The 25,866-nt window shown below is 30.0% G+C and overlaps 1 protein-coding gene across 50 annotated transcripts in view; it reads right to left on the minus strand.

Moving 5' to 3' along the window:
- Window positions 1-25,866, minus strand: part of Ppip5k2 (diphosphoinositol pentakisphosphate kinase 2) — a 133,073-nt gene that overhangs the window by 63,890 nt on the left and 43,317 nt on the right. For all 50 annotated transcript variants that reach the window (XR_009228312.1, XR_009228311.1, XM_058584326.1 and 47 more), the window contains 7 exons: window positions 20,204-20,345; window positions 18,802-19,025; window positions 12,895-13,022; window positions 12,298-12,412; window positions 8,469-8,576; window positions 8,267-8,383; window positions 2,380-2,547 (listed from right to left, as the gene is read on the minus strand). Coding sequence is in view for 48 of the 50 variants with exons in the window: in XM_058584326.1 (XP_058440309.1) it covers window positions 2,380-2,547; window positions 8,267-8,383; window positions 8,469-8,576; window positions 12,298-12,412; window positions 12,895-13,022; window positions 18,802-19,025; window positions 20,204-20,345 (1,002 nt within the window). In the remaining 2 variants the exon portion in view is untranslated. The remainder of the gene's footprint in view (window positions 1-2,379; window positions 2,548-8,266; window positions 8,384-8,468; window positions 8,577-12,297; window positions 12,413-12,894; window positions 13,023-18,801; window positions 19,026-20,203; window positions 20,346-25,866) is intronic.

The following is a 25,866-nucleotide window of genomic DNA, read 5'->3' on the forward strand; positions in this document are numbered from 1 at the left end:
AATTTGATAGGAATAACATACGAATTTAATTTTGTGATAACAATATAGAACTATTTGTATTTCCTTAAAATACATAAAATATTTATACTGCTTAATAGTTGTCCCTTCTCTTAAAATTGAAAGATTTTAATGTTTCTATCTAGCAACTATTTAAATATTATTCTGTTTAATTTTAAATATTCAAGATATTTTGTGCTGTTGTGAGCAAAGTAAAGGTTAAAGAGGTTTCAATGTATAGAACTTAGAAAAGAAAATCTCTCTGCTAGTCATTTAAAAAGAAAAATCACAATGCTTAAAAATGCATTCTGCTGTCATGTATAACTAATGAGAACAAATTAAAAAAAATAAAATTAGAAATAAAAGAAAAATCAAGACAAAATTTATACTTGTTTATATACTTTCAAGTTATTTGTTTACCCCCTCCAAAAATTATTATAGAATTCAGTAGGCAAAACATGCAGCAGACATTCTCATTTTTATCTTTGCATGTTTAGGTTTCAAACAGTGAGAGTAGAATAAAATCCACTCGCACAAAATAAAGAGAATAGTCTTTTTTTTCTTTGTGTCTTTTAGAAATACAAACTTCTGATACCCACAGAGAGGTGGACAATAGAAAAAGTCTTTAAAGTTTAACTTGAATAATTTACCTTATGGAAGTAAAAGTTGAGCATGTTATAGAAATAATCTCTTGAAAGCAATTATTTAAGAATTCATAAGAAAGAGGTTTATAAATGTGTTCTGTGTTTTTAAAGTTAACAAGAGCAGTGATTCTGTAGAAGGTTTTATCAATATAGATGAGCCGACTCACAATACATTTTGTTTGAGCAGTGTTATATAGATTTTTTTGGAGAGCAAACTAGTAGAGGGTTTCATGGTAAAATTCTAAAGAATTTAATCAAATGCAGAGTGCTTGCTCAACAACACATCAAAATCATTGCCCCTGAACAAATGGTGGCTTAGATTAATATTAATATAGGTCATTCCTAATTTTCTGAAATTAAGTATACCTGAACATAAAACCAGATTTCTTTCTTTCATTTTTGTTTGTATTGGAGATGGAACCCAGGAACACTTAACTACTAAGCTACATCCTCAGTTTTTTAAAATTTTTGTTCTGAGATAGGGTCTTGCTAAATTCTGGGTCTGCCTTCAAACTTGTAATTCTCCTGCCTCAGTCTCCCAAATTGCTAGGATTACAGGCATATGCCAACATTCCTGGCAAATGTTTCAATTAAGCCATAAAAGAACGTATAATCCCAGGTTCTATAATTGTTAACCAGATTTTTTGGTTGTTTTTTTAAACTGCCCTCTTTTTTAATTAACTTAAAATATTATGTTCTAGGTAAGTTACCCTATTTAGTACACAATTTCCATTATGAAGTTACAACAATCTACTGAGTTTTTTTCTATGCATGAGTGTCAAATTACATGAAATTTGAAGTGAATCATAAAACACTTATGATAGTAAAATTTGGGGTTGGAGAATAAGCACAATTCTTTGCTAGATGATGTGATACTTAATGTTTTGGATTTCATCTATATAAATACCAAAAAAAAAAAATGTTTCTAATTGAGTTGATGGCTTTTCCTATCTCAAATTAAGTTTCTTGCTTTATATTTTTATTAGAGCATTTAAAAAATAATTATAAGCACTGACCTCAATCAGTACTAGCAGAATCATCCTACTAAAAATAAATAATTCAAAATAAGATTAAAAGTATAAAACATATACAGATATTAAAAATCTACCTAACATGTTTTATTACAACTGCTCAACTTTCCTTTTAAATGTTATGGTAATGGTTATTAAAATAGTATTGTAAGAGTGAGCATAAGAATTAGTTTAATGACTCAAATTACATACCTTAATACAAAGGTAAATTTTTCAATAGTATTACCAAATTTTTAAGCTTCTATATAGATTTTTGCAATAAGGAAACAATTTGAAATTTTATATTTTAACCTGCAGTGTCAATGGAATCCCTTACAGTTGAAGCATCTTTGGCATTTTCTGACTAGTTTTAATAAATTAAAATTATTCTTGATACATTAAATCAAACTTTAAAAAAATTCTTTATTGAAGAATAATAACCTAAAGGGACAAGACAAAAATATAGATGTTTATCAATTTCTTAGACCTTACTTTCATATTTGTATTCAATTTTGTTACAAAAGCTACACATAAATTTCCAAACTCTAAAACTAATCTTTATTTTCTAACTGCCTCTATATTTTTAAAAATTTGTTTGAAAAACAGACAAAGTTGACAAAAATTTTTAAGGTTCCCAAACTCCATATTAAAAGCTGTATTTTCTTTTCAGTTTTATTAACATATAGTTAGTTTACTCTATGAAAACATGCTCTGACACATATACATACTTCATTCGTAGCCATCTTTCTAGATCGTGGGAGTGGAGACTTCCTGTGTATGTGAATTGGCTCTGATACCATTGGTTTAAATAGTATCACAGCTCGATCAATCTCATCTCTTTTAGAAGTATGTGGTTCGTCATCATTATCAGTTTTAAAAGATCTTCTGCCTTCATTCTGTGAGGAAAAAATACAGTACACTTATAATTCAGATTAAACAAAAATCTCTTCTGATAACAAATTCAACTACCAACTGAAGTAGTCACTTGATGTAGATACATACAATTTGCATTCTGGGATGAATTAATAGTATTAATTGAACTCTTTATTTAAAAAAAAAATTTTTTAGTTGTCAACAGGCCTTTATTTATTTATATGTGGTGCTGAGAATCAAACCCAGTGCCTCACACATACTAGGCAAGCGCTCTGCCACTGAGCCACAATCCCAGTCCTTAATTGAACTCTTATAACAGCCTATTATGCTGTGTACTGTAAGAGAGATGACCAAGTCTCTGACTTTAAGAAATACATTCAGTTTATGAAGAAATTAAGTAAAATAACAATTTAAAATAAACATATATAAAACAAAGTATATAGTTAAATTTCTTCAAATATGCAAATAATACTAATTAGTGATCAATAAAAGTAGAGACAGGTTTTGTTATATAGAAATGTTATCAACCCAAGCAAGAATAAAATAGTATTTGAATTTATATATTTTAGAATATTTAAATTCTATTCCAAATATTTCCAATAAATGTGATCAGTGCACAAAAGATAATCATCCACTAAATACTATATTGAGTGTGTACTATTTGCTAGGATTTTGATGAATAAGGCACAGTCTCAGACTCTAAAAATTTCATAGCAGAGGAGACAATATAAAACATCTTAGACCAAATATCAACCTGGAACAGAATGGATTAATTTGGCCAAAGTCATATGGTAAAATACATGTTTTAAAGCAGTAAGAATAAACTAAAACTAAATAAAATTACTTGATGAATCTCATAAATTTAATATTGGAAAAAAAAAGAAAAAGAAAAGTCCAAGAGAGTATATAAAAAATTCTTTATTAAATTAAGGACTATATAAATATAAAAAAGACTTCCTTAATCTAAAATTTCAAATAACCATTACAGGTAATATCACTATTCATAGATAAGATCACAGAGAAAATATAAATGACTCTTTGGACAAATTATTAGAATGAATAAAGCATATAGTAAGTTTGCTAGTTATAAGATCTTAATACAAGTTAAAATTCAATGATAGTAACAAACAAAAAAATCAAACACTATTAATAGCATCAAAAAATAAAAAGAATATGTGAATTAATCTGACAAAGAAGATGTGACTTATTGCAAATCTTAATTTTGCCAAAAATGACATAATGTACAGCCAAAGTGAGAAATATACCAAGACACCTTATATTAGAAGATTCAGTACCACAAAAGTAATTTCTCTCAAAATTGGTCTCTGCAGAGTTGGTGTAATCCTAATTTAAATCCCCAAAAGTTCTTTTTGAAACATTATAAGATTACAAAATTTATATGAAAATGCAAGAACTCTAAAACACTCAAGGTAATCTTGAAGATAAACAAAGCTGAAGAACTTTCAAGTTAGAAATTAATATTATAGGGCTGTAATAATTGAAATTGATATTGATACAACTACAGGGAGACAAACAAAATAGTTCAAAAACCAATCTACCAATATATGAAAACAATATGTCTGGAATATCAGAAGTAGTACTGCAGACAGTAGAGAAAAGATGAACTCTTCCATATACAGTACTAGAACTAGTTTTCCATATAGGGAAAAAACAAAAACAAAAAACTGGACTTCATATCACACATAGCATATAAAAAAAATGAAGTTTTGTGCAGTAAAGAAATGGGGGAAGAAAATGATATTAGACTTAAGGAGAGTAGCAGGAAAGACTAAAGACATCAGAGATGCTCAATATGTAAAGAAATCTAAACCTACTGGGAAGACATGTTCTGACACATATAATTACTTTGATAGAAAGATATGCATATACATTCTAATATACCATGATTCTAATACAACCAATATTCTAACACATTCTAATACTCCAAGTCTAAATGACTGACTATAAACAATAATAATGACCTGGAGAATATAAAATATATTTTAAAAACATACATATATAATTCTTGACAAAAATAACATAAAATGGGATTGAGAGTAAAAGAATTAAAATCTTTCAAAACATGATTATATGGTTAGTAACATATAATTAAAGTTCTATTGATGTTAACAAGTCAGAGATTCATGTTACTATCTCTAGGGTAACCATTAAAAGAATAGTGGGGACAGTGTTGGAGAGTGATACTGGCCAAATTATATTATTATATTGTGTACTGTGTTCATATATGAATGTGTAACAACAAATAATATCGGTATGCACAACTATAATGTACTTCAAAAAAAAAAGCAAGAAGTGAGAGAAAAAAGAACAAATATCAAACAGATAGGTTAAAGATGATATATAGTATGGTTAAAGATGATATATAACATTGATACGCACAACTATAATGCTTCAAAAAAGGCAAGAAGTGAGAGAAAGAGGAATGATATCAAACAAGTTGGTTAAAGATGATATATAATAAATTTCAAGTACATCGAATTATATTATCTATGTACTACAATTACAGGACAAAGATTGTGAGATTGCATAAAACATAAAACTTGAATATATACTGTTTATGACACATTGTAAATATATGAATCTAAAAGGTTGAAAGTAAATGGATGAAAAATAAATGGAAAAAGGGATACTGTTTGATCTTTCTTAACTAGATTTCTCATGAGAAGTAAGTACTAATACACTAGCAGTCACACTATATGTAATGAAGTAATGTTTCTTGTATGTATCTAAAATGGTATAATTATACCCATTATGTAGTAATAAGGGTAAATTAGAAATATATTAGCTTTTCCCATGAATTAAGACCCATTTTGAATCATCACAATGTATTTGATTAAGATACTCTAAACTGGCTAGTTCTCCTATAGTTCCTTTAGCCTAGCTCTCCATCAGAAGTAAAAGTAAATTATACTGGAAACACACAATATCAACAATAGGCCCACACTTTCTCTGCAAGTTTTAATAGTCAATGTCTAGCACAACATTATGGTAATAGCTTGAAATATAAGAAAATATGAGATCAAAAATCAAGGACAAAAAAAAGAAAATGAATCCAATGGTGATCCAGATAATGATGATATCAGTTAAAAAGTTTATAACTAAAATTAATATTCTCACATAACTACAAGAAAGAATTTCAGTTAAAAATTAGAAATTATAAAAACAACCAAATGGGAATTCTAGAGCTAGAAAACATAATTAAACCCTACTTACTACATTCTAAAATTAAGAACTCAGTGGGTAGGGTTTAACAGCATGTTGAAAAATAAAAACAGAATTAATGAACTGGAAGAGAGGTAAAAATAAAACACTGTATCTGAAGCATACAGGAAAAAATAGAGAAGAGTTTAAGAAATGCATAGATAGAGTTTAAGATGCATCGTGATTCCAATAGAGATGTATGCTAAATCTGAGAAAGAGAAAAAAGAATGTATAAAAATTAGAGAGATAAATATTGCAAAAGATCCCCCCCAAAAAAACAAAAAAACCACTGAGTCACATGTAAAAGAAGCTCTATTAACCACAAGAAAACAAATCAAAGTAAAACTATTACAAGTGCCAAGACAATCAGATAATACTGGAGTCTCTTAAAGAAAGTGATTAAAAGAGACCAGATGAAACACACATGAGAGACTGAGGTTGTAGCTCAGTGTTAAGAGCACTTGCCTAGCAAGTGTGAGGCACTGGGTTAGATCCTCAGCACCACATACAAATAAATAAAATAAAGGTATTGTGTCCATCTACAACTAAAACATTGAAAAAAAAAAAAAGAAACATACATGAGATGGAAAAACAAAGCAAATAACACATAGGTACATTTAACAAAAATACATCAGTAATTATATTAAATGAATAAATATGACACATCAAAGACCAAGATTGTAAAAATACAAAGTAAAATAAATACAAAACCCTCAAGACTTAATGGTTGTTTGAGGCTTTTTTTTTTCCTTACGAAGATTATGATCAAATATTCACTAACTAAAATGTTACTCAAAATATTTATTCCCTGGTGTGATATGCTAGATTACCACAGATGTAGCTGACCATTTTTACTTTGAAAATATATCTACCTTTACATGAACTATATCAAAATAAATTATTTTTGCATAAAAAACCCAAAATCCATATACTGTTTAAGAGCCACACACCGTACATACAAGAAGAAAGAAAAGTTAAAAGAATAAAATTTAAAAATAAAGGAAATGTTAAACTAAAACAATATCAAAATAGATTACAAGCACTTCCCAGGCACAAACAGTGACATTTCATAATGAGAAAAGATACAAAGAAGATATAACAACTCTAAATTTGTACACATAGCCTCAAAATATGAAGCAAAAATCCTTACAACTGTAAGGAAAACCAGACAACCCATGATTGCAGTGGGAGATTTTTGCATACCATTCTAAGTAGTTAGTAGAGCAATCAGACCTTAAAAAAACACTTCAATGATATAAAAGATCTGAACATCAGTTGAATAAGTTTTATTCAACAGACTTGCACTGAACACCTATACTCAACAAATATAATAGAAAACACATTGTTTAAAGTATACATGTGGTAATTATAAAAAAAATCATATGTAGAACAATAAGGCAATTCCAAATACATTCAAGGCAAGCAGAAATGCCACCAAATATATTTTCTGACAAAAGTTGAATTAAGCTAGACATAGTTATCAAAAGCTTACATGTAGTTTCCACATGTTTGGTAAGCCATGAATCCCTAAACTCATGAATCAAAGAAGAAAAATCACACAGAAATCATACAGCATTTTGAGTGAATAATAAAACATAACTATGTGATGTAGCTGAAGTGATAATGCAAATATTAGAAAAAGAAAACTTTAAAATACATGATCTAAATATACATCAAAATAATTAAGAGATAAACAATAAATTCAAGGAAAGCAGAAGTAAGGAAATAGAACACTTAACATCAGAAGTTATGAAAGAAAAGAGAAATGCGTAACAGAATGAACAAGGGAATTGTCAGTCCTTTGAAAAAATTAAAACAAAAAAACAAAAACCAAATCTTTGCTAAGGTTCATTTAGTGAAGAAACAAAAAATATCATTATGCAAAAAGGGACATCATTAGAAATCTTAGAGATAATAAAAAACAACATAAGGACATTTTGAACAGCTATATACCCTAAATTAGAAAATTTAGATAATCAAAAAGCACAACTTACCAAAACAGACATAAAAATATGTAGAAAATTTGACTACTAGTACATCAATTTAAAAAATTGAAGATATAACTAAAAATATTCCCCCAAAGAAAACTCCAATCCAGATGACTTCCACAACAAATTTTAACAAATATTTAAGGAAAAAAATAATAGCAATCTTATATATCATCTTTTAGATAGTATATAATCCTTAATATGGTAAAGATTAATTGCAGTAACTCATGCAAAGTGTGTAGCATGGAATAATCATCCTTAAGTAAAACAACAATAATAAAAAACAAAAATTGAACTTATCCATTCAAAACATTGGACTTAAAATCCAAACAATTTAAAGATAAAATTCTGAGGAATTCTAATATGTATAAACTGTTGTCCATCCAAATCATATTTTTAAAAGTTTAAGTCATTTTTCTACCTAAGAGTTGTGATGAGAATTATTTATAGTACATAAGAGAAAATTCTTATAGAAACTTCATGAAAATCTAGAATTACAGTAACTAAACACTGAGTGTTCCATCATCATTACCTCTCTAGAAGCAGGTCTATATCCATAGCCAGAAGGTAAATTTTTGTCTTCTTCACAGCCTTTGGCTCCTGGACTGAAGTGTAATTCAACATGAAAGCGTTCCTCTGAGGAAAGATCCTAAAAAAATATGAAAGAACCTCTTTACAATGAAGAACTTCAAACTATTAATCTGGGAACATAAACAAATCAAGAGCTCTGTTACCTTGTTAGGATCCTCATAAAGCATGATAACAATCTGAGTCATGTAGTTGAGTTCATTGACAACATTTAAATAATCCATGGCTCTTTTCCACTGTTCATCCTTTGATTCCTGAACAAAATACAGTGAGCACTTTCTTATATTTTATTACTTAAAATTAACTTCATTGTTATTATAATAATTTGGCTAATTCTGAGTGATATAACACATATAAGATGAACACTTATGTGTATAATCTTTCAAAATAACTTTACTACATTTAAAAGTTTCAGTATATTTCTTAAGGTTGTTTAAATTATTTAGCAGTGGTATTAAAAATTCAGTGCTCTTTTTTCAAAAGAGCATATTTGAAATAAAAAATAAGGAGTCTCTTGAAATATGATACCCACTACTGAATTCTTAGGGTAAGAAGTGTTTTTTTTTGTTTGTTTGTTTTTAATCTTATTAGTTCAAAAGTATCTATTATATAATATCATGCTCCATAAGAGAATATTATCCTATCAGAGTAGTGTTTTTCTCCACTATCATATGGCTCATATTTTGATATGCCTATCAGTAAATATCTCTTATTTACACTGCAATGACAGTAAACAATTAGCAGGAGGAGCCATATAAAAGTTCTATTTATATTACCCATCTCTTTTGCTGTTTCTCCATCTTCATTTAGAGAATTACTGGACTTTAAACTCATAGAGCATCAGAACAGAAAGGAATCTTTGAGAATATATACTCAAGTATCCCAAGTAGAAAATTCTGATTTTTCTTTCTGTCTTTCTTTCTTTTTTGTACTGGCTACTGACCTCAGGGGCACTTTAACACTGAGCTATATCTCCAGCTCTTTTCATTTCGAAACAGGGTCTCACTAAATTGCTGAGACTGGCTTTGAACTTGCAATCCCTCTGCCTCAGCCTGCTGAGTCACTGGGATTACAGGTGTGTACCACCATAACCAGATAAAAAGTCTATGTAAAAAGGTAAAACTACCCAAAGTATAAAGTCTACAGTTAATTGTAAACAAAGTTTATGTAAATCTTGTGTAAATCAGATAGTTTTTCTTCATCATAAACATGTCATAAGCATTACAAAAAATATAAAAGCACAATTTTTTATATATAAGAATGCACAGTACTAGGAAATTCACTGTAGATTATACAGTGTTTTAAAAAAATATAATGGTAAGATCACATGCTCACATGTACTTCAAAAAAATTCAGTGTATTTCACTTTTATTTTAGATATTATATAATCCTAAAGCACATAATATTTGTGAATAAAAAGTACATCTCTGTGTGTCTATGTGTGTGTGTGTGTGTACATATGTGTTTGGGAAATGATATGTGCAAAGTTGATAAAGGAAAATAAAAATAGCATTACCAAGTTTCACTAGATGTGACTTACTGGAAATGATAAATTTAAACTATTTAATGAATTAGATTTTGATACTACATTATCAAGAACACTATCTAATTTCAGTTATAGATTTTGCTAGGTCTCCTCTAACAAATACATAAAATTAAACAATGTTTAGTAATATCTTCCTTAATACAATTAGTAAGTAAGAAGCCACAAAAATATCTTCTTTTTAAAATCAAGGCTCCTTATATATATTCCCTGAAATCTTATTTCCTTAACAAAACTTTTGAAAGAAAATCTATTATGGATATTTTACATAGTCCATTCTGTGTAATAAAAAATTTCAACTGGGAAGAGACTGAACAAGGTATTAAGTAATTCCTTAAAGATTCTTATCAGGATAGTAACAGTTGTGATAATGAATTGTAGTTGAAATAAATTATATTTTGTTTAACAAAATTAGAAAACAGGACATCATTTGGATACAGATTTTAATTATCATTTTAGTAACACATTTAATTATTTCCAAGAAGCACATTTGTATTTATTTAAATGGTGTTGCTTAGTTTTACTTTTAGAAATTAAGCCTAAATTCAATACATGCCCAACAAGCTCTAGCTTCACTGCCACCATCCTATCCAAACTGTGGTATTTTTCTTTGAATCACCGTATAATAGTTTCCCAAATGATTCCCTCCTTTTCACTCTCATCTACTGTCCATTTATACAGCAACAAAAGTCACTCACTTTCGTGCTGAAAACCTTTCAATGGCATCCTAATCCCCTTAGGATACCAGGCATTGGCTCTCTGATCTTATCTGTTACCTTTTTTTTTTAATTCATCACGCATCAGTATGCTTCAACTACAGACTTTCCAAAATTTCCTATATTTCTCAGGTTCTTACTATCTTTTATATTTGTGCAAGAGTCAAAAAGAAGAACATGTTAGAGATGTATTTCTTTTCCCACAAAACATTTCCATCATTATTACTAGATACCCAAGCTTTTGTCTTGCTAAATATGGGTAATTTTTTTCTATTCACTGTCTTTTATTAAAACTCCACTGATCCATATATGTATGTAAGGATGTCACTTTGCTATTCTTTAGTGGAATAAAAAAGAAAAAACACAAATTTGAATTTTATTTTTAAAAATTCTTTAGATATTGACGGACCTTTATTTTATTCATTTATTTATATGTGGTGCTAAGAATCAAACCCAGGGTCTTACAAGTTTTGCAAGCATTCTACCACTGAGCCACAACCCTGGCCCCATGAATTTGAAATTTTATGGGAACACCAAAAATTCCTAGGCTCAAGGCTTCAAGTTTATGATATAAAAGCATATTCCTAGAGGGTATGGTACTAGCAAAGAGGTTAAGTAAATTTTGCATCTGAGAGGAATATGAATTATTGTGAACAATGAGCATATTGTAGCAGATTGTATTTTCTAAAAATGGCTGCCACATAAATTTAATCCTACATACTCTTCTTACAATGTGACACTGATACTCCATTCATAGTGACATGGGTTATTTCTCCTCCCTTTGAACATGGTTGAACCTCTGTAACTGCCTCAATCAATGCAGCACAAGTGACATGATTCCAGTAGTTAGGACAGAGAAAAGGCATACACTTGCACCTTGCTATGCTAGGAAGCTCACTCTTAGAACTCAACTGCATTGTAAGGAAGCAGGTCATATAAAGAACAGATGCTGTTGTTCTAGTCAGCAATCCCTGTTGATGTCCCAGCTGACAATTGGCATCAAGCACTAGATATGAGAGAACACCTTTGAGATGATTAGAGCCCCAGCCACTGTCTGACAGCAGGCTCATGAGACCCTGAGCAAAAATGCCTAATAGATTTCAGTCAACCCTCTGAACTGTGAGCAATAAAAATAAAATGATGGTGGGTTTTTGTTTTTTTTTAAAGAGAGAGAGAGAGAGAGAGAGAGAGAGAGAGAGAGAGAATTTTTTTAATATTTACTTTTTACTTTTCAGTGGACACAACATCTTTATTTTATTTATTTTTATTTATTTATTTTTTAATGTGGTGCTGAGGATCGAACCCAGAGCCCTGCACATGCCAGGTGAGCATGCTACCGCTTGAGCCACATCCCCAGTCTGATGGTGGGTTTTTTAAACTACCAAGTGTTAGAATGCTATTATATGACAGAAGATAAGAGGCATAATGTCTAATCTGACCCCTAAAATGACTCAAATACATCAGCTTCTCTTCATCCGTTGCTAGCCATCTATAATATCATCTAAAATACTTTGTTATTGGTTGCTCAAATGGATCTTATTTGAAGAAAAGAGAATATTCTCCAAATCTAGCATAGTACTTGTTTTATAGTAAACCCAGGAAAAATGATGGCAAATCGTACAAATGAGTAATGAATTACTAAAATTTCACAGCAAAAACAGTAAGATTATGATTACAAAGAAATTTTATTAGATGGGAATAATTTATTCTACTTACGTTGCATAAGGCACCATATCGAAGAATAGATAATAAAGAATGTACATGACTTTCACTGGTAAAATATAACCTGGTACGGACATGACGTTCAGGAGATAGAACACCTCTGGAATACCTAAATTTAGAAGTAGATGATGTTAAAACATAACCATATAATCAAAAACCAATTAAGTATCAACATTACTTTGTAAAATAGGATTAATCTTAATAGAAGTACAAAAATCCACGATAAATAAATCTATCATTCTCCCAACCACAATTAAGGAGTTATTTTGATATTTTTCCAACATGAAGCTATTTGGAACTAATTAGGTCTTCTGGGATTAGTCAAAGATATTAGTCAAGTTCACTCTATAGAGTCATTTTAGCAATGATAGAGATCACAGTCCTAAAGATGTTTATAGGCATTAATGCTGATGAACTCAGCTTTTTCTTCAAATTGGATTCAAAGAGAGTCTTGGTTGGAGGTTAATATTAGTAATAGGTAATATTACTTCCATAATATACCTGATACACTTCAGTGAATATCAAAAAGTAATTTAGATTTGAAGTATGCACAAATAGATGAATATAGATTTATTAAACGATCAGTCTTACACAGGATGGAGTTTATTTACAGTGTCATCATCTTGTGTCCTCTGAAGGTCTGAGCGAATTTTTCTAACTAGAGGAGTACAGTAACCTTTGGCAATCTCCAGTTTTTCAGCTTTAGTTATACCATATTCCTGAGCAGAAAATACATATTAGAAAAAGGGTATAGTGACAAAGAGCTACAAATGCATTCCCAAATTAAAGAATTCTACTGAAATATAAATGCTGTATTAAGGCTTTTATTATTTTTTTGCAGTAGAATTCAAATGATTTATGTATATACACATTAACACATACACAAGTATAACAAATGAAAAGAAATACAAAAATAATAAAAATGTTATTTTCATTAAAACTGACATTGGTTTAAAATGGGCTTCATTCAAACATATTTTTGAAAGATTTTTAAATTTATATTCTGTTTTCAGAAAAGAAAAAGAGAAATCCTGGAAATAGCCCCTGACTTTGTTTGTTTAACTTTGAAAAGAAGAAATTACTTTATGGTAACCCAAAAAATCCAACATACTTACCAAGTTTATTTTTATATATACAAATATAAGTTTATATATAAAATATATTTTATATATATTATTACTTATAAAATTAAACTCAGGAAAAATATAAGTAGGATTTGTTACTTTTGGTACCTTAAATATATAGGAAACATTTAATATAATTAGGAAGCATTTTCTTCACTAAATGTACTGCTTGTTCATGCCCAGCATGTATTAAGCCTTTTATGAACATTAGACTCCTATTTCGCATTTTTTTTTGCACCTGCAAATATACTATTTTCAAAACATTAAGTATAATTAGAAGAACTTTGTGGTGGAACTAAAAAAGCAAGTAACTTTTAAAGAGAGAACAAGAAATAGATGAGTGCAATCTTTATGAATAGTATTCAATTTAATCAGAAGGTAAAAATGTAAAAATAACCCTAAAAGAAAGATGAACTGAGGTCAGAAAAACTAAAGAATAGTCATAAACATAAAAAGAAATATAATGATTAAAAAGGATAGCACATTCTTCAAAACCCCTTGGTAGGTATTCTTCAAGTTTTAACTAGTGGTGAACAAAAATGCTATGAAATATTCACATTTATGACATCTATAATCATTAAGAGTTAATCAGAATTACAAGGAATTGTTACAATGAGAAATATCAAGAAAACATAGTTATTATAAAGTAATAACAATGACAATTACAGTTCAAGGTGGCAGGTTAGAAAAAACCCTTATATTAGAAAAGAAAAATTAGTTTTGTGTATGGATGGAAAGAGTGGGAGAAGGGGAGAGGTACAAAGTGGGGACGGAAGTGGAAAGCAAGAATATAAAAGAGGGAAGAAACACACATTTCTTCTCTCTCCAAGTTAAATTCTGGGATATATCAATTTAAATTATTTCCTGCTAAAAGATACCTCCATAAAGAGTCAGATAGCCACGGATCTGTATAGAAAACAAACGTCAAAACTTCCTAGTAAACGAAAATGGGGACCAATTACAGATGGAGTACCTATGAAAACAGAACTTCTTGGGCTCACTTATCATAAACTCAAGCTTATTTTCTTATATTCAGTCAATAATCTTGCCAATATAGATAACTGTGAATTAAGTATGTAAGAGGAAATACATACACATACACATGCGCGCACGTGAGCACATACACACACACACACGTGAATATGTGTATAAATAAAAAAATAATGGTAGAATAAAAAACTGGGAAAATTTAAAAAATATTTGTTTTAACAAAACATGAGGAAATACACACTGGTGGTATGGTAAAAAATGGGTTAAAAGGAGTTCTGAAACTAAAGAAATCATCTTAAGTACACAGTAATTTCGTAAAGAAATTGAAAGAAATTAAAAGAATCAGTTTTCTAAGTCCAACAACCTAGTTTAATAACTCACATTCACACTATTCAGCCATTAGGAATAATAATTTATATACAGCTTTATTTATTGATATGTAAAGAAGTTCCTGGTGCTAAATGAAAGTCAAGTTTATAAAACAGTATGCTTTCTTGGTTCCAGTTTTGTAAAGAATTTATATATATGAGAAAAATTACAAATGCATAAATTTTTAAGGAAAAAGGCCTTCGAGACTATTCTAAAACATCAACATGCTTCTCTCTAGCTGATGTTACTGTGATTTTTTGGCTATATATTCACTTTGTAGTTTTATGACACATATATTACTTTCATAATAAAATCTTTTTTTCAACACAGTGACATTTTGCTCATCTGCCATCATCCTTTAGACCCAAATAATTTAGATATCCAAATTCTCATATGCAGTTGCAATTTTTTCTGCCACAAATATAACTGACGAGGCTATTTATTTATTTTTGGTACTGATGATTTTTGGTACTCCAATTTTTCTGAAAATTAGGACTGGTGACATGCTAAATGTACTGTAGCATAAATACCTATAAGTAGTTTAATATTAAAATAACTAAAAGTAGTAGATCATATTTGTCACATAAGCCAAAATACAACTGGAATTACATAATTCACATAGCAGAGATGTAAAAATTGATTTAGGAGTAGAAATTGGTTTTATAGAGAATTAGTAGTGCTTTTAAAGTACACCAGAATGTGATCTAAGGTTTTTTTTTTTTTTTTTTTTCCCACAGATAGTGATGCTTTGTTAATCTGCATTAGTTTTTTTAAACAAGTTAAAAACTTAAAATACATTTGCCCAAGTCAGAAAGTCTCAAAGTCTTAAGTATTAATTATTTCCTTGACAACACAAGTAAATTCTTTTTTTTACTACAAATTCTATTATCATGACAAGTTATTACTATAAATATGATTTTAATTTTTAGTTATGTTCTTAATGGTTGCCATGCTTTAACTTTGTTCATGGTTTTTGGATTTCAAGGCTAAGTTAAAACAAAATAACATTTACTGAACTGAACCCAACATTCTATTTAAAAAAATAATAATAATTCTAAGTTTCTGCCACAATAAGGACTACCAAACTTAAAAAGTTAGAAAATGCCCATTTTCCTCCCCTCAATTTATAAAGTTAACTCAGAGCTCCAGGAAGTATATAAAAAGTACATCTGCTTTTAAAGTTATGAATTTACCAAAAATAGGACTGATTCCTGGACTTTTAAGTTCCAAGTTTTCAAAAATAAATATTCAAGAAAAATAATTTAGGAAATGTCTTCAAATAAATTCCAAGATGCTGTGAAAATCTAATCTAACTGCAGCAGAAAGAATAACTACAATAGAGATAGGGGAGAGCTAAACTTGAATAATTACTTTAAAAGACACAAATGATGGCTCAAATCTTGTATAACCATACTAATCTTGGGTGTTTCTTTTAGTTACTGTTCCTAAAATTTCATTATGAATATTTAAGTTATAAGTACATGGTGAGAAATGTCTTCAACACTAGAAGTAATACATCTGAATGCATAAACAATGTAAAAATAGTTTATCACCTAAAACTCCATTGACACTTGGGTATTCTTTTTATATCCATCCCTTAGAAAACAATTTTTCATACTCAATTCTAAAATGTTGTACACATTTAACACAGACACAAAAATCCAGAGGGTTAAATTAAATAAGCTATATAATAACACAAACATGAATATGCTAATAATCAGATAAGAATTTGTTTATTTATTTAGCTACTGGGTACATAATACATTTAGATATATTGAATGCCTGCCTTGAAAAGTGCATGTAGACAACATAAATGTTTTCAAAGGCCTTATATTTGTAGCTAATTGTTCAAAAGTATACTTTCGAATAATCCCCATTGTAAACATAAGTACAACTAAAACATTGAGCTATAACTAAAGTTAAAGCAACTCAAATCAATAAAAAAAAAATCAGGGTCTTATTTATGCTTCCAGTGTAAACTCTGAATTACCAGTAATCATTTTTTTAATCTTTCATAGGAAAATCTGAATAAATACCTTGAATTACAAAATAAAGATAGATGCCAATTCAGAAGTTCAGCGTTAGCTTGATGATCATCTATCTTTACCTACAGTTAAAACTGCAGAATTGTGTGTGCACTTTCATGGTAATCTTCACATATCCTATGTTATAAAAATAAAACTTTGTATTCTATAAAATTTTTCTTTTGCAAATTAAAATGTTTTATTTTGACAATGAGAATGACAATAATTATAACAAAACTCTTTAAAGCTAATACATTTTCAGTTGTGAAAAATGATGGTAAATGAATGAATCCTGTTTTCTAAAGCAATTCCCAAAGACATAATCTTGATGTCCAAGATATTTTTACCCCTTTTTTAAATGGACTCATATTTTTGGTAATGGAAATTAAGCACAGGGCATGTGCATGTCAGGAAAGTGTTTTAACCACTGAGTGATACCTCTAGATGTAGGATTCATGTTTTTAGAACACTGATTCATACAATATTTCTGAAACTGTGTATGTTATACATCTGACCAAATATATGATCACTGAACAAACAAAATATTCACAAATAACTGTACAAATATCTGTAAGTAGATTGTATACTGCCTGAACTTCTAGTTGTTCAAAGTCTATTATTTATTTGGACTATTGGTGAATTTTAGGAAAGGGACACTAAGGACAGTGGCATTATTTAAAACATTTTTATATACTGGCATCCATAGTGAGGCTATTTGAACTTTTGTTATGGTTTATCATTTTCACATATTTTGTTTCTTCCTGCTTTTTTACTTTAGTTAAAGTTGGAATATCTGATCCACTCCAAGCTCTGCTTTATAATATCTAACTTTCTTTGTAACTGAATTGGAAAGAAATCCTAAAGTGGCATCTGAAACTTTTTCTCTTCTAACATATTCTTTATTTTTTTCTTTTTTTAAAATTTTGAGACAGGGTCTGGCCTTCAACTTGTGATCCTCCTGGCTCAGTCTCCTGAGTAGTCGGGATTAAAGGCATACACCACTGCATCTGGCTCTTCTAACAAATTTTTGATTTCTATATGATTTGTCGCTTGCTTCTTTACTATTAATCTGCTTGATGGCATTTTAGTTATTTGAATTCTGGTTAGAACTTTAGTTTTATTCTCCTATAACAAAAAGACCCATATTCCTCAAAGCCTTATTTTCAAAAAAATTTTAACATAGAGTAAAAAGACTTGCAAAAAAATTTTTTTTGGGGGAAGGGGGTGTAGGGAAAGAGGACAGTACTAGAGGTTGGACCCAGAACCTTGTACAGGTAAGTCAAGCATTCTACCATTGAACTACATCCCCAGCTTGCAAATATATATTTTTTTCCCATTTTCCATTGTTTTCATAATAGAGTTGATAGGGGCACAACATTTCTTCATAATTTGTTAAGTGATTTATTTATTCCATAACTTTTTTTCATTTGTTTTGTTTGTGAGCATATTATTGTTCTTCAGAGAATTGATTCTTAAATTTAAATTCTTAAAAGTCACTATATTCTTAGGACATAAAACTAATCTGTCTGATATTATACTTATGGAAACACATCACTACGCATTTGTAAAAACTTAGAATATATAAACCAGGACTGAATTCTATAAACCCTAGGTGATAATGATGTCACCTTAGGTTCATCAGTTGTAACAAGTGTGATGTTTATAATGGGAAAGGAGAGAGGGCTCTGTGTAGGAACAGACAATATATGGAAAATCTATGTATCATTCATTCAATTTTACTGTGAACTTACAACTGCTCTAATAAATAGGATACTTTTAAAAAAGTCATTACAATCAAATCAATGTTAGCAACTCTCAGATATTATGATTATAATAAACAATAAAAAGCCTTACAATATAAATTCATAATTATAAAGTTAATGGTTTTCTAGGGCCATGAAAACCAACTATGTTTTATCTATTGGTAGACTGTTAAAAAGCATCTATTTTATACAATAGTGTAAGAAAATATATTCTTGAGAACTACTTACCTGAGGGATAACAATGTCTGCTAATGCCTTTGAAAGCCTATATAATTCCATTGTATTTTCTAATTGCAAGGAACCATTATGCTGGACATCATATTTTATACAGTCATATATGTCAGGGATCTTACTAATATCATATCGTCCATTCTTTGTTTTAAAATCTTTCTCCAACTTGGACCATCGACGTAACATAAGCTCCAATGTTTCACTATGGTAAAGCTGAATATCTAGAATAAAATATCATTTTTAGTATATTCAAATTTAAAAACCTGATAAAGAACATATATTAAAATATTAAAAACTTTAATTAGAAATACTGAAGTGAAAAAGAAAAATATAGGAAGTTAGGAAATATTATCATAGGCATAGGCCATTAATAGCCAATTTTTTGACTTGGATAAGTACTCGTTATAAATACTAGAAACTTTTTATAAAAGATCTTTCCATATATTACAGAATTCAATAATAATACAAAAAAAGAACAACAATTTTAACAAAACTATTTTTAGGTACAACATTTTCAATTCTGAATTTTAAGTACTATTATTTTTCTAGATTCAAATAATTAACAGAATAGGCAACTATCATTAGCAGATAAGAATCTTAGAAATTAAAAACGATTCAAATGACTCAATTGTATCAGTAAGAAATCCAAGATGTCAAAATCGTTAACCAAGCTAGCCTTGGAGTAAGGGCTCATATTATCTTGTTTGCTCTTTGTTCTCAGGGTGTATAGTCACTGCTTAATTATTGGGCAATGCTAAATAATTAATCAAATGAAAAATGTTTTATTGCCTTTTTCATGTTGTCATGGATAAAAGCAACCATAACTTAGCTATTGTCCTTTTGTCATATATATATATATTTAACCACATAATCATTATTAATAAATTAATATATATTTATAAGAATCTGTGCATCCTAATCTTGCACCAAAGACAGTTTAGTGATACATGATTTTTAAGTAATACTGGCACAATAGTTTGTAAAGCTTCACATAATGGTTACCATCACATTTAAAAAAAATTGGCATAAAATCTGACAAATATGTGATAAAATATAGTATATATTAATATACATGTAAGTAGATCTCAGGAGAAAGCCTTGATTTTTTTTGAGGGTGGGTAGTAGGGATTGAACTCAAGGGCACTCAACCACTGGGCCACATCCCCAGCCTTATTTTGTATTTTATTTGGGGAGGAGGGTCTCACTGAGTTGCTTTGTGCTTTGCTTTTGCTAAGTCTGGCTTTAAACTTGCCTCAGCGTCCAAGATACTGATTACAGGTGTGTGCTACCATGCCTGGCTTAATTTCTTAAAATAAGGAGATTGGTGCATTATTTTGAAATGTTTGCAGTAATTGGGCAACAAATTTTACTGTTCTATATTTAAAAAAAACATATTTACCTGATGATTTGGGGTCTTCCATACGATGTCTGATTTGAGAAGTCAAACTTTGAATCAAAGAATAAACTTTGTCACAGGTCTTCACAGGATTTTTAATTAAATGCATTGATTTGATAAGAGAAATGCTTCCAGATGGAGTAAGCTATATAAATGAGTAAAGTATATATTTTATATCTGTTTATGCCTAGTTATCTAAGAGAATGATATAGTAATAGGAAAATAATTCTATTTCATGAATTAAGATGACATGCAAAATATAGCCATAAGATCAAGAGGGGTGAAAAAGGCTAGAATTTCATGTTACAAAATCCTTAAACTCTAGGTATCATCTGATTAGTCATAAAGAAAATTTAGCAAAAGTATTCTTAACTCAAATGATGAGATTTGATGAGAATTTGCTGGTTTGTACAATACAGGCAAATATAGTTTCAACTACTTGACATATATTTACATGTAATTACACTAAGATATTGTTATTATCAAGACCTTATTCTAGACAAGGTACTTAACTAGATTTAAAGCTATAAGTGATAACATAGTTCCAAATTCCAGTTTTGACATGTAGCTTAGCAACTTATTTAACCACAAGAAGTTTAAGTTTCTATCAAAATAAATAAATATAAAATAGAAAAATCTACTTCTGGTTATAGTGGACTAGGAGGCTTAGACCAATCAAATTGATGACGGTAAGTAAAAATCCTGGGCAAAAAACTTCTACATCTTTGTTTTAAGACATCTGAGAGAAAATAGGTCACAAAGAATTGTAAAAACAAAACTCAGTGATAAGTGATACAGAAAGTAGGCCTGTCATTAAAGAATGTTTTTACACTGGAAATATCTGTTGATTTTAGAGAAAAACTAGACAAAACTATAATAACCTTATGGGACTAATAGGAGAAAACGGAGTCCAGGTTTGACCAAAGGTGGAACTCTGGTAATTTCCTTGCTTTTAGGGTACAAAAAAAGTGAGGGTGAACCAGAAGCAAATGAACTGACCAACAAATTGCAAACCAGCTTAACCTCAACTGGCCTGGCCAGAAAGATCTGTTTTTAAAGTTGGTTTATGGCAATCCCAGACTGTTATGTGTAGGAACACATATGTGCAGGAACAAATAAGAGACACCAGAAGAAGATAAAATAATTTCAATCTCAAGTTGTTTCCACAAACAAAGTATCAATCTACAACTAATGATACATATTCAAGGCACACAAGAAAACAAGATATCAGGAACACCCATCATCAGAACAGACAACAGAAACAGAACCAAACTCAGTTACTAGGATTAGAATTATTAAATACAACTAAAAAATAAGACTTCCTATGTTAAAGAAAATAAAACATTAAAAATCAAAGATCTGAAAATTTTTTGAAAAGCAAATAGAAATTCTAGGATGGAAAAACACAGTGATTAGTTTTAAATACTTTAAATGTAGTGAAAAATGGTAAACTTAAAGATAGGTTAGAATATTATACCCAGAAAAAGGACAGAGACAAAAGGATGAAATTTCCAAAACTAACAGAAGATATCAAGCCACATTTCCAATAAGTCTAACAAATCACTAAAAACACAAAAAGTAATCTATAAGGGCTGAGGAGATATAGCTTAGAGTAGCTGCCTAGCATATATGCAAAACACTGGGTTTATTACAGATAACCTCATGAGAAAAAAAAATGGTAACCTACATTTAGACATACACCAGAAAACTGCTGCAAACCAAAGATAAAAATAAAATGTTAAAAGTACCCATGAGGATTTGAAAACAGCAAAAAAGATCATCTTCAAAGGTATAACAAAAAAACTAACATCTGACTTCTCACTTCTCAATATAAACATGGAGTGTTGGAGATAATGAAATAAAAACTTCAATGCACCAAAAGAAAATTACGTGCCATCCTAGAATTCTATATCCAATGAAAATGTTTACCAAGAGGAAAGTTGAAACAATGACATCTTCAGACAAACAATGCCCCCTGGGAATTCACAATAAGAGACTTACACTAATGGAATTACTATATTGTTTTTTCAAACTTAAGAAAAAGATCCAAAATTATAGCTCAGAAATTCAAGAAACAACGAAGAATAACTAAAAGGATAAATTAAACTTCTGGCAAATGGTGAAATAGAACATAGCATACACTTTCCTCCCACAAAAAAGGACCAAATATAAAGACTAAACAGTGGTTACTTGGCTAGAATATTTGGGGGAGAGCAATGAAGTGTAACGTAGATGCAATGGGGAAACTGCAACAGAATTATGATGGCCCTGTAAAGAAGGGAATAAAGTGTCTTGCATCACCCACTCAGCTGCCACAGTCTTAACTCTATGAACTTGGGAAAGTCTTCTCATTGATGAGGAAAAAAGTAAATAGGAGTCCACACTGACATTTGAAGTTTTTGCTACTGTGGAATCCTGCAGCCTCCAAAGGCCTTGATCTAGTTTGGGGTACATCTCCCCAACCGCAGGAGTGGCTTCGCTCCTGCAGGGCCTGCATATACTGAGCCATACTTGCAGGCCTGTTGGAATAGTCCTACAGGACCCATAGTGACAGATAGGCATTTTCCCACTGCCATGCACACCATGTTATAAGAACAAGTGGACATGCAGTAGATTTCCAGACTGCTGCTGGATACAAAGTGCCATACTCACCATGGTGCTAAAAATGTCCAGTGCAATCCACAGGCTACCTGCCACCTCCCACCAAATGAATGACACCTAAATTAATCACAGCAGAAGAAGCTATATTACTGTACACAACTGAATCCAAAGCCAATCTAATATACCAAATGGACAGTATAAGATACTCTCAAGAGAAAATCTTTTACTCCAAAAGCCAGTTGATAAAATTGGAAGACAGAAAAGACAGGCCATATGTACAAATATCAACTTAAGGATAAAAGAAGTGTGAAAAAGAAAGTAATCTAATGCCTCCAAAGGAAGCACCAATCTCCAGAGAAAAGAAAACTGATGAAATGCCTGACGGAAAAAAATCCGAAATAATCGTTCTAAGGACACTCAAAGAAATACCAAAATATAAATACAGACACGTTAACAAAATTAGAAAAAGAGTGAATGATACGAATGAGAAATTTAGGAAAGGGAGAGAGATCACAAAAGAGAGTCAAACAAATCTTGGAGCTAAAGAATTCAGTGAGTAAAACCAAAACCAAAATAACAACAACAACAAAACTATATACATACACACAGTTGGGAGCATTTATAACAGAATACATCAAACAGAACAAGGGATTTCTGAACTTGAAGACAAAGAAAAGAAAGGGGCGGGGGAGAGGGAAAGACCAGACAATGCCTTCAAGACTTATAAGATACCATTAAGTAAACAAATGTTTAAATTATAAGTATCTGATTAATATAGAAAGAGAAGGGAAAAAGCCTAGAAAATCTATTCATCAAAATAATGACTGAAGACTCCCCAAATCTAGATTCAGGAGGCTCAAAAGACTCCAAATACAGTTGATCAAAAACCCTGTTTATTTCAAAGTCAAAAGTCCAAAGTGAACAGAGACTTCTAAAAACAAGAGTAAAGTGCTAATTCACATTTAAGAGAACTTCCATTAGTTTAGGAGATACAAAAAGAGAAAGAAAAAAAGGAATCAAACCATATCAGTACAGAAAACCACCAAACCAAACCACAAAAATAAACAAGAGAAGGGACAAAGTATATACAAGACAACCAGAAAATGCCACGAATAATTCATTATTTATCAATAATAACTTTGAATATAAAAATAAAACTACCCAGTTAAAAGACTTGATTGGCTGAATGGATAAAAAACAACAACCAGTGACATTGTATCTACAAGAAACTTACCTCATTGGTACAGACACATATAGACTGAAAATAAGAGAATAAAAAAAAAATTCCATGCAAATGGAAACCAAAAGCGAGAAATAGCAGCTATATTAATATCAAATAAAATAGACTTTAGGTAAATACTACAAAAAGAAACAAGGAAGATCAGTATATAATAATTTTGGGCTCAATTCATAAAGATGATATAAAAATTATATAAGCGCCCAATTCTGGAGCACCCAATCATATAAAAGCAAATAGTACTAGATCTAAAGTGAGATACAGACTTTAATATAATAATATGTTATATTATTATATTATAATATATATATATATAATCTCACTTTCATCAATGGATAAATCATCCAGACCAAAAGAAAAAAATAAAGCAAAACAAACAAAAAACAAACACAACAAAACAACATCAGAACTGAACTATACTACAGATTAAATGGAAAGAATAGACATTAAAAATATTTTATTTAACAGCTATGGAATACATATTTTTCTCATCAGCACATAGAACATTCTCCAGGAAAGACCATATATGTTAGGCCACAAAATATCCCAACGAATTTCAATAAGTCAAAATGGTAGCATTTGGCTTCTCGGACCACACGGTATAGGACAGCAAATCTACATAAGGAATTTTAGAAACTGTACAAATACACAGAAACTAAACAACAAGCACCTGAATGAAAAATGGGTCATTCAAAGAATCCAAAAAAAAAAAAAAAAAACACATTTATTGAACAAATGAAAATGGAAACACAACATACCAAAACCCATGGTGCTATAGCAAAAGTAGTAGTAGAGAAGAATTTATAGAAATAAGTGCCTACATTAAAAAAAAAAAAAGAAAGAAAGAAAGAAAAGAAAGATTTCAAACAACCTAACAATGTAAATCAAGGAACTAGAAAAGCATGGAAAAACCAAATCCAAAATTAGCAGAAGTAAATAACAAAAATCAGAGCTGAAATAATAGACTACCAAAAATCAATCAACTCCTGCAAAGCTAAAAGATCAACAAAACCAAGTGTTAGTCTTTTTGAAAAGATACACAAAATCAACAAACCTTTTGCTAGTCTCATCAAGAAAAAAGAAAACCCAAATAAATAAAATAAGACATGAAAAGGAGAAAGTATAATTCAGAGCACAGAAATACAAGGAATCATTAATGAATATCATGAACAACTATATGCCAACAAATGGGAAAAATAAAAAGTGAATGGAAAATTCTAGACACATATAAACTATCAAAAATGAACCATAAAGGCACAGAAAACTTTAACAGCCAGATAACAAGTACAAAGACTGGAAAAAATAATCAAAAAGTCCCCCTAAAAAGAGAAGCCCAGGAACAGATGCCTTCATTGTTGAATTCCACCAAACATTTAAAGAACTAACACCAAGGGCTGGGGTTGTTGCTCAGTGGTAGAGTGCTTGCCTAGCAAGTGTGAGGTGCTGGGTTTGATTCTCAGCACCACATAAAAAAATAAATAAAACAAAAAGATATTGTATCTAATCACAACTAAAAATTTTAAAAAGCAAAACCAAAAGCTAACAACAATTCTTCTCAAATTATCCCAAAGAATGAAAAAGGCTGAAATTATTTCAAATTTATTCTATAAGACCAGCATTACCCTGATACCAAAGTCAAACAGGGACACACAAAAAAAGAAAACAACAAACCAGTATTCTGAGATTCACACAGACACAAAACCAAACAACAGCAAAACCAAAGCCAAAACAGATTACGCATCATAATCAATGGGAACTTAGAAGTGCAATGATGGTTCAATATACACAATTAAACATCACATCTACAGAATGAAGGATAAAAATAATA

This window comes from Marmota monax, unplaced genomic scaffold, assembly GCF_021218885.2.
Source record: "Marmota monax isolate L192 unplaced genomic scaffold, Marmota_monax_Labrador192_F-V1.1 WCK01_AAM20220418_F8-fsc00006, whole genome shotgun sequence".
Taxonomy (NCBI): Eukaryota; Metazoa; Chordata; class Mammalia; order Rodentia; family Sciuridae; genus Marmota; species Marmota monax.